General features: G+C 48.7%; 2 protein-coding genes across 2 annotated transcripts; both read left to right on the forward strand.

The window, feature by feature from the left end:
- Positions 1 to 7,039: 7,039 nt before the first annotated feature.
- selenoe (selenoprotein e) lies at positions 7,040 to 8,472 on the forward strand. Its single transcript, XM_037482967.2, has 4 exons — positions 7,040 to 7,248; positions 7,339 to 7,415; positions 7,618 to 7,696; positions 8,125 to 8,472. Exons 1-4 carry the CDS (start codon positions 7,129 to 7,131, stop codon positions 8,266 to 8,268), a joined length of 420 nt encoding a protein of 139 aa, XP_037338864.2. The 5' UTR covers positions 7,040 to 7,128; the 3' UTR covers positions 8,269 to 8,472.
- Positions 8,473 to 8,894: 422 nt separating this feature from the next.
- Positions 8,895 to 10,703, forward strand: zgc:112294 (transmembrane protein 17A). Its single transcript, XM_037482818.2, has 4 exons — positions 8,895 to 9,100; positions 9,490 to 9,596; positions 9,708 to 9,821; positions 9,910 to 10,703. The coding sequence occupies exons 1-4, from the start codon at positions 8,974 to 8,976 to the stop codon at positions 10,165 to 10,167; spliced, it is 606 nt and encodes a 201-aa protein (XP_037338715.2). The 5' UTR covers positions 8,895 to 8,973; the 3' UTR covers positions 10,168 to 10,703.
- Positions 10,704 to 12,285: the final 1,582 nt, after the last annotated feature.

Genomic DNA, 12,285 nt, shown 5'->3' on the forward strand with positions numbered 1-12,285 from the left:
TGTTGGATGAAGACTTTTCACAACTGTGGACCTTAAGTCTGATTTCTCATCCATTTTTTAAACACGCCAGGGATTTGCCTGCTTTGATGAAGCAAGTATATAAAAGTAGATACAAATCATTGGAAAGTTTGGCCTTTCCTTGTTGGGTTTTTTTTAGAGCAAGATCAAACTGTTTAGCATCAGCATTTCGACAACTTTGGTTATCCAAAGACATTTCGTCTATCATCACCATAAATTTGACTCTTTTATTCCTATTACTCAACAGCTACTGGATGGATGTGCACAAAATAGAGCGCAGACAGCCCAGGTCCTGTAAGTGAACGTTTCATCTGCATTTCATGTTCCCTATTAGCAAATGTAAGCGTCCCCAAAAACGACCGGGAACGTGCATGAATGCGCCACATGCTAAAGGTTTATAAACCTGCAACGGTGACATGCTCCATTTCGCTCAAATAAACACAGGATGGTCTTGTGACGAGTCGGACTCCACCCCTTACGACCCCGATGTCTCCATCAAGCAATCTTGCTTTTCACTTTGTAAACAGTCAGACAACAACCCCCCCCCCCCCCGCCCCACCATCCCAGCCCACTCCCAATCATTCCGTTTTTTTCACGTGACCACGGCTCTCGAGTCTGATTCATGTCCAGGGACGACGAGGAATGTTGACACAACTGCCTCCATCTGCCCGTCCTCAACTTGGATCAGATGGAGAAGACTCTCTCTGGCTTTTAAATCCTTCCCACGTTGTGAGAAGGTCCCGGCTCAGATAGAGATGCGCTGGGCGTGTTCAAGATGAATCAGCGCTGCTGATTTAGCCTGCGCGTGTGTGGATGGATTTCTTGTGGCCCGGCTGCCTGTGAATGGACTTGAGCGGAGAGAGGGTGAAACTCGGCCTTTTCGTACCCCGCCTGCATTCGCAGGGTCAGCGTTGGGGGGGGGGGGGGGGGGGGCTGCCGGTCTTAACATGACTCGGAGCGCGGGGCGCTGTCATTGTGCCAGGTCTGCGGAGGCAGCGGCAGGCTTGAAGACGCAGGCCCCGTGAGTCAGCCAAAAGCCCTGGACTCAGAAAACCTATTCCAGTCCCTGCGTTTCCACGGCAACGGGAACAGATTGGAGCCACATCTGGTAGCCATTTCGGTCCCTGCAAGAAACGGAAGAGAGAAATTTATGAGTGAGGGGGGAAAAGACAAATATTTTCTGCAATGCAAAGCAGAAAAGAAAAAAAGACGTGGAGTCGAGTTACACTTGCAAGGGGGTTTGAAAATATGAATTTGATCATGGACGTGGTCGGCAGCAGTGTTTCGGTGCCCGTGTAAGATGTGGCCAACGGGTTAAACTTTACTCTGTCTTAAGATCTTTTAAAGAGGCATTCAGTGGAGAGTAACTTCCATTAGTGTGCGCGGTTTTATATATATATATATATATGCTCAAGAAACAAAGCCGTGATTTCCTGCGGCCTTGGAAGCAATTCCCCTGATTTTGTTGTGAGAACCTGCAGCTGAAACGCTCGCAGTCCCCAAGCGAAATTGAAGGGTGGCCTGACATGGATGTGCGAGTCTGCTGCTGCGTCACTCACACCCCCCCCGACTGATTCTCCACATCACAAACAACCGGAGGAGATTAGAAAATGATGTTTATCCCCTGGCGAGAAGCGGCGTCTAATCGCAGCGCCGCTCACACGTCGAACGCTCTGTTGCTTCAGAGCACTGTGGAAATGCAGTGAACTCATGAAAGGAGATTTTACTGGAAATGGAGCTGGGTGCTTTTTCCCCCTCGAGCCAAAACCACCGAGCGCTGAGGCCCCGGCGCACAACCCCAACGGGGCGGAGAGGCTGCAGCGGCGGCGAAAGGCATCCCATGTTTTCCAGTGACATCTGCTCGGCCTGCGTGCGATTCGAGAGACCCGGAAAAACACCCAACCGACCCGAGAGGAGCGACTCTTAATTTAAGTCAAATGAAGGGGTTGCCACACAACGGCAGGGCCTCCCAGATGGGACACTGAGACAAAATGACGCTATTCCACGAGGTCAAAGGAGCTGAAGGACACACTTGTGTTTTTGGGGGGCTTTTGTGCTCAATGTTTGCCACACGGAAGAAAACCAGGTCCCCTCATTAAACTGCTTTGAGATGGACCCACGCGTCATCATGCCGGCAGTGTGAGGACGTAAGAGCTTTCTGGAAGACAAAAACTGTAAAGGTAGAAATAGAAATGGCCAGAAAAGTAATTAAGCCACAGTTGCTGTCTCCATCCAGATGGGGATTTTTGTCTCTTTTTTTTTCTTCTTTTTTCCCCTCTTTCTTTCACACGAAGGGGAGTGCAGAAAGTCGTCGTATTTTTCCGCCTTGGTCAGCGTTATTGTGTGGAATGAGTGTATTAGTGGGGAAGATTTGGATGGTTAATAGAAAGCAGATCAGTTAAAAGGCTTTTTCTTGCTTTCTCTTCTCTTTTTTCTTTCATTCTTTTAAGCTCTCTCTCACTCTCTCGCTTTTTTTTCTCTGTTTTTCCCTCCCCCCCCCCCCTCATTCACCCCTTATTCCAACTCACAACCATCCATCCGCTATCTGTTCGGTAAAAGTGGGACCTCAGACTTCATAATGTGGCTGGAGGTTTCGGCTTTCACATAATTCCACAGGCTGATCCAACCGTTTTTTTTCTTTTCTTTTTTGTCCTTCCTAACTGCTTCTCACTCACTCCGACCTGCAGTTGTGGAGAAAGAGGCAGAGCGCTTATTCCAGATACATATCGAGAGGGGAAAATGATCACAAGACCAAATGCTTCTGCCCAAACCCGAGGAAAATAAGCAAAAAAGGCTCATGTTTTTAACTACACTACGTCCAGGCCTCTCCGCGACACAACGCCGTTGTTTTTCGAGACGCGCACTTACACTCCACACATTTCTCCTGCAAGAACATTTCCCCTGTTTTTTTTTTAAAAACTGCATCAGCTTTTCCCCGTGACTCAGAGGCCATCCGGGTCAGGTCTGTTCACACCCCTTCTGATCCACGCCGCTCGATTTGATAACACAGGCTGCCTCTGCTTCTCTTTTTTTTTTTCTTTTTTTTTTGTTGCATGGATGTATTTTTCTTCTGCACGCAGCTGCAGGGCCTTGACACGTGAAAGGAAAGCTGCATGTTTACCGTCACCGTGGCTGTGTGCTGGTGGTGTGTACCCGGCCCTCACGGCCCTGTTCTACTTCACGGGACAAACAGTGCAGCCATTATGGGGGAGCCATGTGTTTCTGATTACCCACACACAGATTAGAGGGGAGGGGAGCAGCGGTTTCCCCCCCACACCCCTCCCCAGGCTCCACTGATGTGGCCAGCAACTGGACGTCCATCGGTGCAAATCCCTCCAGCGCCTTTGGCCCCCTCACCACCACGAGCTACAAGTACCACTATGATGTCACTACGGGGCCCGGCTACAGCCTCATCCTGGGCTCTGGTTCTGGACCTACACATTGTGCAAAAAAAGGGCTGTGTTCTTGAAGGTGAGCTATTGTTGTTAATTTATAAGCACTGTTGAGGTCACAGAAATACTTCAGAATGTGTTTTTTGTTGCTTCGGTGATTCGTATTTGACCGACACAGAGAAACTCTGAGCGACGCCACCAGAGCGGTGGAAATCAATCAATGACATGCGCCACACTCTGGAATGTTCGCAAAGTAGCAACGTAGCCGAACCCGGACTGTTAAACTATCTTTCAAAAGCACAAGTGATTTCTTCACGTCACTATCAACACTCTAGAATGGTCCAAACTCACCGGCCTTTACTTACATGCATTCAAAATATCTGAAATGGATACATTAGTCTAGCAGCTAACGGTGCTAGCAGAGAAAACAGTGCAAACAACAACACACTAGAGCTAACATTGTTTACCTCACGGAAGCAATAGGATTTTTACCAGAAATTTTACTGATTATTGAATAAAGTAAGAAAAATTTGTTCCGCAGCATTGATAATGAACACCAGTTTCGATTTTTGAGAAGAGGGAACTCATTGTTGCAACACGGCAGTTTGTCACACACACAAAAAGAATGACTGTTTTCGGTATGATTGCTACCAGCGGCACAAATTGTTGTATTATACCACTGTATACAGACTGGTTACTTAAACAAATAGTTTATGTAAATACTCGTACTCATTTCTTGGTGAGTGTACTACAGATGCAAATCAGCTGAAGCAACAATCTGGTACAGTGCGTCGAATGGTGACGTTTAACAGTGCGTGATCCCGTCATGTAACACAACGAAAAGAATCCAAAGCATCTGGACCTCACGCTTGTACCTGGGTGCAGAGGAGCTTTTATCAGAACTAAACCTTGCAGTCCCTAAACCTCGGTGCCTCGCCAACAACATAACAAAGACCCTGCAAGCGAGATCACCGCCCGCACCCCCCCCCCCACCCGTTGTTCCGCAGCGCCTCGCGGCCCCCCTGCAGGCCTCCCTGTGTGGGGAGAATTGGAGCTACTTATTTTTGGGTCGTGGGTTTAAGCCGACCGCAAACTCACTCAAACTCTGTGACGTCCTTCTGCAGGGACTCTACATTCTACATTCTACATTCTACATCCTACATCCTACATCTTGCATCCTACATCCTACATCCTACATTCGGTTGGTGTCACACGCGGACATTTCACTCAATTCCCCTTTTTTTAATTGCTTCAATCGGTTCGTTTTTTACTCAGAGAACCGCAAACACAATCATTACGACTATTTACTCCATGATCACAAGGTAACTCTTTTCTTTTCTTAACCAGATGTGATGCTATTTGATGTATTTGGAGCTGGATAAAGTTCAAAGCAAAGTAAATGATGTTTTGCGCCTTGAACCCAGTACAGTACGCAGCGCATTGGATTCTGTTTTTTTATTGAATGAAGCCCTCCACGTGGTCTTTACTTCTTGCAACAATGACTCTCTTCTTTGTAAGCTGACTGGAGCGCACCCACCCCCCCCCCCCCCCCACCCCACATGTTGCCCCCGAGGCTGCAGACACAAAAGAACACACACAGACAACTGTCCATATGGCATCACCTTCCTTGGTCATCCTTAAGCACATAAATACGTACCCCCCCTCCCCCCCTCCCGCCCTAAAGCACAGAGAAACAGCCCCCGGGGGCCGAGTGGGTCGTCTCACAAACGTCCGAGCACATCGCAACACAACACAGACGCACAAACGACTGGCTGCAGCATCCGGTGCTTTGGAGAAACAGGAAGCGTGCGTGTCCTCATAACAAGCTCTGCAAGGGGGGGGTGGGTGTGGGTGGGGGGGGGTGTTTTCAGCGTTTGATCTTTCGCCAGCTGTAAGTGTCGCTATCCGCAGAGCTCCTACTGTGGGAGTTGCACACGCGGCGCGAATGTGTCCGTTGTCTGCGCTCCTCTGCTCCGTGGCCCTCTAGGTTATAAATGGCCGCGTTTTTTTCCCCCTTTGTCAGCAAATTCAAGGCAACAACTTTTTTTTTTTTTTGTTGGCATGCGCCGCGTGATGTAAGCTGAAACATGCTGAATGAGAGCACATATGGTATGCATCCACGCACATAGGCCCGAGAAGCCCCCCCCCCACCGCTACTCATTGTGCTTTCTCCCCTCTCTCATCAACTCTGCCTTTCGTTCTCTCAATCAGCTATTTGAGGTCCTCGAGGGCCGATCACGCGTTGTGAGAAACAGGAGTGGAATTTTCAAAAAAACAAAGTTGCAAACGGAAAAAAAAGAAGAAAAAATAAGTAGGGAAGAAACAGAGGTAGAGAAGTGTACTGGATTTACGACGGCTGCCAAGGGGAGTGAACCCTGTTAAAAAAAGGGGGGGGGGGGGGGGACTGTTTTACTGCCATTTGACACAAAATCTCGGATAGTACACGCCGAGTGCAGGGCTCTGGAAAAGCAGAGACGGAGGGATGGTTTTGCTTCAGCATTCCAGGCGAGAATGGTTTATTTTCGTTGGAATCGTAATTGTCTGTGGCTGCGGATTCACAGGAACACACTTTACCCGCCACGCTGCCCCGAAGCCTCCGTGTGGCTGCTGCCGCCCTCTTGTGGTGACCTGGTGCACTGCGCTTTTCAGGCTTCTTCTTCTTCTTTTTTTTCTTTTTTTTTCAGAGGCCAGAAGTTGTGTAAACTTGGAGGGCAGAGATGTTTTCCTCTTCAGGGGTGTTAACACACTGCAAATGAGCCGTGGCGTCACGAGGTTTGATTTCGATACGCGAGTACACAAAGGAATTATTCATTTCTCCCCCACGCAACGCTGCGAGAATAAAACATTGTGAGAGCTCTGTCACGTCCTTTCATTGTTTCGGGTTGCTGACGTTTTGGTCTGCGAAACTGCTTTGGGATACCGAATACATCGGTGCGAGCTTAACAGATGTGTTTCAAGATTTGCTTTGGCAGAAATCTAAAATGATATCATTGATTTAATCTGCATACATCATTTAGAGTCAAAGGAATCGTTTTGGGATATAAATGGGTTTTGCTTTCTCTGGGAAGTCACTGTGCCTGTTAGGCAAGAAGTGTTAGAGTTAGGACAACCTGTTAAATGAATGAATGGAACAATAAGAAATGTCTAGAGGGGCAGTTGGCTGATTAAACCTCGCCAGACAAACACGTAATCCTGCTGAAGACCGAGCCTATAACTAAACAACACAACATTTCCCCCCCCGTCCGATTGGCAGATTTGTATAATTAGCTGATACAAAAAGTTGAGGAATTGTTTCCCTGAAGTTTCCCACGTCGCATGCAGGGATGTGCTGACAGGACAGCGTGGCTGGCTGTTAGTGGCCATCGACCACCTGCGACTCTCTGAGGGGAAAAAGTGATAAGAACACAGGTGTTGTTGTGTGCTTTCCCCGGCCCCTCGATGACATCCCGTGTGGAAGAAACTAAACCACAAAGCCAGGGGGCTTTTTGCGTTTCCGATGTGTGGGGGGGGGGGCGGGTGTGATTGAAATCCAACAAGAAACAGGGAGAAAACAGTAACGCAGGAGACCACTGGTCCCCTGCGGCGGGGGGGGTGGGGGGCGGGGGAGGCCTCATGGTCTCGTCCACCCTGAGAACGCGCCCATGCGGATGAAGGGGGTCAGACAGTGCCAGTCGTGACCCGTGCAGAGTCACTCGAAGGGAGAGAGCTGTGAAGAAGAATGCTGGCCTTCTTGGTGCTCACCTTTGCCCTCGCCGCCAGCGCGTCGGACGCCAACAACAACAACAACAACGGCACAGCGGTCGGAGAGAAGCTCGATATCGCCCGAGGGAAACTGCTGGTGAGCGCGGACACCTCCACCTGCTTTGTAAAACACACACACACACGAGTAATACGAGGGGTGGGCCGTGTGTTTGTGTCGTCCCTGCAGGCTCCCAGCGTGGTCGGATGAGGCATAAAGAAAATGCCCGAGCTCCATCATTTTCTAATGGAGCGCTGGGCTTTATAGTATCCTTCTGTTCCTCAGGCTGGTTTAAAAACCAAAAAAAAAGATCTGTTTAATGAACGAAAAACAATGTATCTACCAGGTTTGCCGAGTCCGATGCCAGCTCTGTGAGCTTTTTCAGAACCTGCGATAATGTCGAGTGGGCCTGAAACCGGGCGGATGTGCTTACATGTTGTTTCCTTTGATGCGCTCCTTCCTGCGTAGCCACAACTTGGAGTACGACTCATCGGAGGAGAAGAATCCCCGTCTCATTTTCTATAACGAAAAGGACGAGGTGGTGAAGGTGAGTTGAGGGGGGGGGGGGGTTTGCTCTGAGGTTTGAACTTTTATTTTCACCTATAAACCCTTGAGTAGTTCATCTTTTGTCTCATTAAGGGTCTAATGTTTCTTGTTTTTATTTATTGTTTCATGATGTGGCCGCCTTTCGAGACTGTAATTTAACTTTATATGAAGATTTACTCCAGAGACTGACTGATTGAAGACAAATAAACAAAAAAAAACAAATTCACATGAGGGACTTTTATAAATATCAGCAGCAAGTTTTAATAAAAAACTATTTTTTTGTCAACCAAATGAATGTTTCAGAATAAACTAAAGGGAATTGGAGGATACCGTAGGTCTGCAAACACAGTGAGCTCCTTTACGCCTGAAACCATGAGTTCAACGCATGCGTGTGTGTGTGTGTGTGTGTGTGTGTGTGTGTGTGTGTAGACTGTTCCCGTGAAGAAAATGAAGGCTGAGGAGATCAGCAGCCTGTTGGACTCATTGGGTTTCTACAAGAGGTCCCAGAAAGGGGAAGAGGTGCCGGAGGAGTTCCAGCATTTCCCCCTGCGGCCCCCCAGGGACGAGCTGTGATGACACCTTGTGGCCGACGTCTGCCGCTGCACCCGCGCTCACATTAATGACGAGTGGGGCCCCAAGGCCAAAAGCCAAAAGGCCAGGCACCACTCTGAGGACTCGCTGGCTGGGTGCAGTGTGTCCGTCGAGGCCGCGTCGCTCTGTTTATGTGCTTTCAGAATGAAAATTTAAAAAGCCTGTAAGAGATCTCAATAAATGGATTGACGCTTTAAGCTCGCCCGATGTTTTCATACTATGAACCAGATCAAAGCATCAAAGAGTATTGAGTTTTATGAGATGTGTTCAGCCCGAAAAGATTTTTCCTCCCATCTGTACTGTTAATAAATCCAGAGTGCTATTTTGTGAGTTCCTCTCAGAGGTGTCAGCCGTACAGTTCACCCGTGTTCTTGTTGGTCCATATGATACTAAAAAAAACCCAAGAAATTCCACAAGCAAAATCCATGCAGATTCATTATTTGGTATGAATCTTTAAACATATTTAAATCATATACACAATTCTAGAGATAAACAAATCCACTGTGCGTAATAAATCCCCCTTACATCCCAACCAAGCTGCCGTCTCCTCTTAATCCTCCTCCCGCCTCCCTCGCCATAATCTGATTAGCGGTTGGAGTCCGTCCACACGTCCCCTCTGTGAGGGACTGAAGACGAGGGCGTTTGGACACCACTCTGCGCCTCGGCGCTGCTCGGCCCGCGGTCACCATGCCCGTGTTTTACTCACCTGTTCCCGGGAAGCTGCAGGCGGCTCTGGCCTACGCCGGCGGCTCCGTGTTCAGCAACAACAGGACGGCGGACAGCGACTTCACCAGGGAGCAGGAGGACGCCTCCGGTTGGTCACCTGTCCGGTAGCAATAGGTGGAACACCTCCGCAGCGTGGCGCGATCGTGGAAAAGTTATTATCAATGGCGCCGTTCTTTGTGTGTTCAAGACACTGCGATAAATGATGCATACTTTGGTGTTTTAGAAGATTTATTCACTCTAAAAAATGCATATACGACAGGTTTGGATAACATGACCTCATCAATAGCTGACAAATGCTGCCTCTCTGGTCTGAAAGTACTGTTAGTTATGATAAAAGTCCCTTTTAAATCAGCGACCTTCTGTTTACTATCTGTGCAATACCGGGAAAATTAAAACCAAGCGAGTGTCTGCTATGATGAGTGAAATAAAACCCTGACGAGTCACAGATGTAAACGAGTCCCGGCGTTTGTCCCGCAGTGGTGAACGAGCTGGTGTCCCACCTCCCCCTCCAGATGCTGCTGTACTTCAACATCGTTTACTTCCCCTGCTGGTGGTTTTCCGCCGTCTTCATGTTGGAGGTGAAGGTGAGTGCTTGTTACCCACTTCATCGGGTTGGGAAGTCTTGTGCACCGCGAGTACGAAAGACGTGTCCATGACGCCGCCCCCCCCCCCCCGCCCTGCGCCTTTGTGTCCAGTTCCACTATCTCCCCGGATACTACCAGGCCCTGCTCGTCACCGGCGTGACCCTCCTCACCATCGTCGAAGCGGCCCGACTCTACCTGGGCTACGTTGGCAACCTTCAAGAAAAGGTCAGACTCAAACCAACATCTCCGTCCCTGGACTCGTCTTCCCTGAATGTAAACCCACCCCCCCCCCCCCCCCCCCTCCACCCACCAGGTGCCAGAGCTGGCGGCCTTCTGCCTCCTGTCCTTCGTGCTGCAGGTGCCGGTGCTGCTGTTCTTCCTGACCGACGAGGGAACCCTCGTCCTGCCCCTGGAGCGGGCCGTCCACTCCCTGTACCTGCTCCTGCTGCTGGCCCAGGTCCTGGCCTCCTTCCTGGCGCTGCGCACCATGACCCGAAAGCTCACCTTGCTCTTCCACCTGCGGCAGTTCGGCAGTTCGGCAGGGTGGAGAGCTTCGGCCACGCGGGGATGAGCGCCGTCTGCGGGTCGCCTTGCCGCCGCGGCGTGCTGCCCGCCTCGCCCGCCCGACACATGGACCGTTAACGGGGGGAAAAACATGATGTTCTCAACTAGCAACACTCACCTTCGGGTGAACCTTTGAGGGATTGTTGCCGCTGCAGGATGAATTCAGACATGAAGTGAGAACTTCCTCCTCTTGAACTCAATGGGTTCGCAGAAGGATTTTCTGGTTAAATACCAATACAAAAAACTCTGTAATTAACACAAGCTGTTAGCTGTAACATAGTTAACGTACCTTTGTTGACTTCTGTTTATTTGCTTACTATAAATGAGCCTACAAAAGAGAATAAATATACAGCTATTCAATTATTTTGTAAAACCTTGCTTGCGGTCCATTGTAACAGCAATGCTGTTTCTTCTATGTGACTTTTGACCCCTGGTGGCATTTGACGTCTCTGGGAAGAGGCCTGTGCAATTTGAACGTGAACATTTGCCGTTGATTTATTAGCAAGAGGACAAATGGCTTTTTAGCCCCACTCTAAATATCCAAACCCAACGCTGAGTCAGTCAAACTGTCATGAGGATTGAGATGGAAACACAGAAGATTGAAGCATCAAACTACAACAAATAAACCTGTTTTGTTTTGTAGTGTCATGTCTCTCGTGTCCATTGGGTAACTTCACTTCCTGCCTTGTCCTGTCTTCCCTTGTGATTGTCTGCCATGTCCATGATTGTTTCCTCCTGTGTCCAATCACCTCCACCTCCCCCCCCTGTATCCAAGCCATGTGAGTCTCTTGTCATTGTTTGCATGTTGTGGTTGGTCCACGGACGTAGTCTTCGTTGCATTTATGTCACGTCAGGTCAGATCACATCAGGTCAGGTCAGGTCAGATCACATCAGGTCAGGTCAGATCGTGTGTGTAACCTTGTGTCTTGTTAGTCTCTGGTCCCCGTCTCGTTTGTATTCCCCCCCCCACCCCCCTCGTCTTGGAACTTTGAGTTTGAATTTTGGAATTTTGGAGTTTTGATTTTTGGATTTATTAAAAGGTACTTTTGTTTGTTTGTTTGTCTGCCTACCCACAGTGGTGACACTCATGAGTGGGATGCATGTGCTAAAGGCCCTTCAAACCTTGACTGCGGCAGTATTGTGTTAAATATTAATGACCACAGAGGGGCAGCACGCGACCAGAGGAGGGACCCGATTATCACGCTACACATGTGCTGATCCGTGGAATCCCTCTGGCAGCAGAATAAAAGGTCACGCCTGTCCACACGTGGATATTAGGGTTGTGTGATTTGATCATCTGTACCTGCAGGAAATCGATTTCATATCTCGTTGCCTTGCACCATCTCTTCCTCCTCGTTCGGATGTCACACTTGTTTTCACAGAAATCTCACAGCTACTATTGTGTGCTCTATTGTTTCTTTTGCTGGCGAGACATTATTTAGTGTGGTGCACCAGCTGGCTAAGGGAGAGTCCGTGTATCTACTTTTGTATTCAGGCTGCATTCAGGCAACAAGTGCACAGGGAGGAGAGGTTGCTCAGAAGATGGCGTGCTAACGTGATAATGTTGCTACGCTCAGGACACTTTGCTTTATCTATCTACGGGTTTTCTTACAGTTAAAACACGGAAACCGGGGGGTAAGGAAATGTTTTCTAAAAGGTGATACCAATGCAAAAGTGCCTCAAAAGTTCTCCGTGGAAATGACTCTGCTTCTATTTCTTTGTTTGATTGCAAAGAATTCTACGTGAAAACAGGTCGTTTATTTCCCGAGTAAACTGGAATTGGTAGTCTCACGTTCCATAGAGCGTAAAGGACCCGTTTAGAGTACGATGGTAGATGGAGGTTGGCACACAGTGTTCGTCTCAGAACATTGCGTCTCTTTGTACGTATTACGCTCCGAACGTCTTGTATTTCACGCGCGTGACCTTTTGGAGGCGGCGATGATTACGAAGCCGCTCGCTTTGGGTGTTTCAGCACACAGATCGAATGAATGGGACAATCGGCAGGAGGACATTTAGACAAAGAAACGATGCAGATACACACTAAATATATAGGTTTACACATATATAACCGAGTGTGCCTAAGTTCCGGTGTGATGCAGTCATTTTTTTGTACAGTCCCCATTAT

This window comes from Pungitius pungitius, chromosome 5 (genome assembly GCF_949316345.1).
Source record: "Pungitius pungitius chromosome 5, fPunPun2.1, whole genome shotgun sequence".
Lineage (NCBI taxonomy): Eukaryota > Metazoa > Chordata > Actinopteri > Perciformes > Gasterosteidae > Pungitius > Pungitius pungitius.

What these genes read in the sequence shown, in the direction of transcription:
- zgc:112294 (XM_037482818.2), top strand. Translation starts at nt 8,974, where the DNA reads ATGCCCGTGTTTTACTCACCTGTTCCCGGGAAGCTGCAGGCGGCTCTG. An exon ending in GGAGCAGGAGGACGCCTCCG is followed by an intron (nt 9,101 to 9,489) that starts GTTGGTCACCTG and finishes TTTGTCCCGCAG; the next exon opens with TGGTGAACGAGCTGGTGTCC. An exon ending in TCTTCATGTTGGAGGTGAAG is followed by an intron (nt 9,597 to 9,707) that starts GTGAGTGCTTGT and finishes CTTTGTGTCCAG; the next exon opens with TTCCACTATCTCCCCGGATA.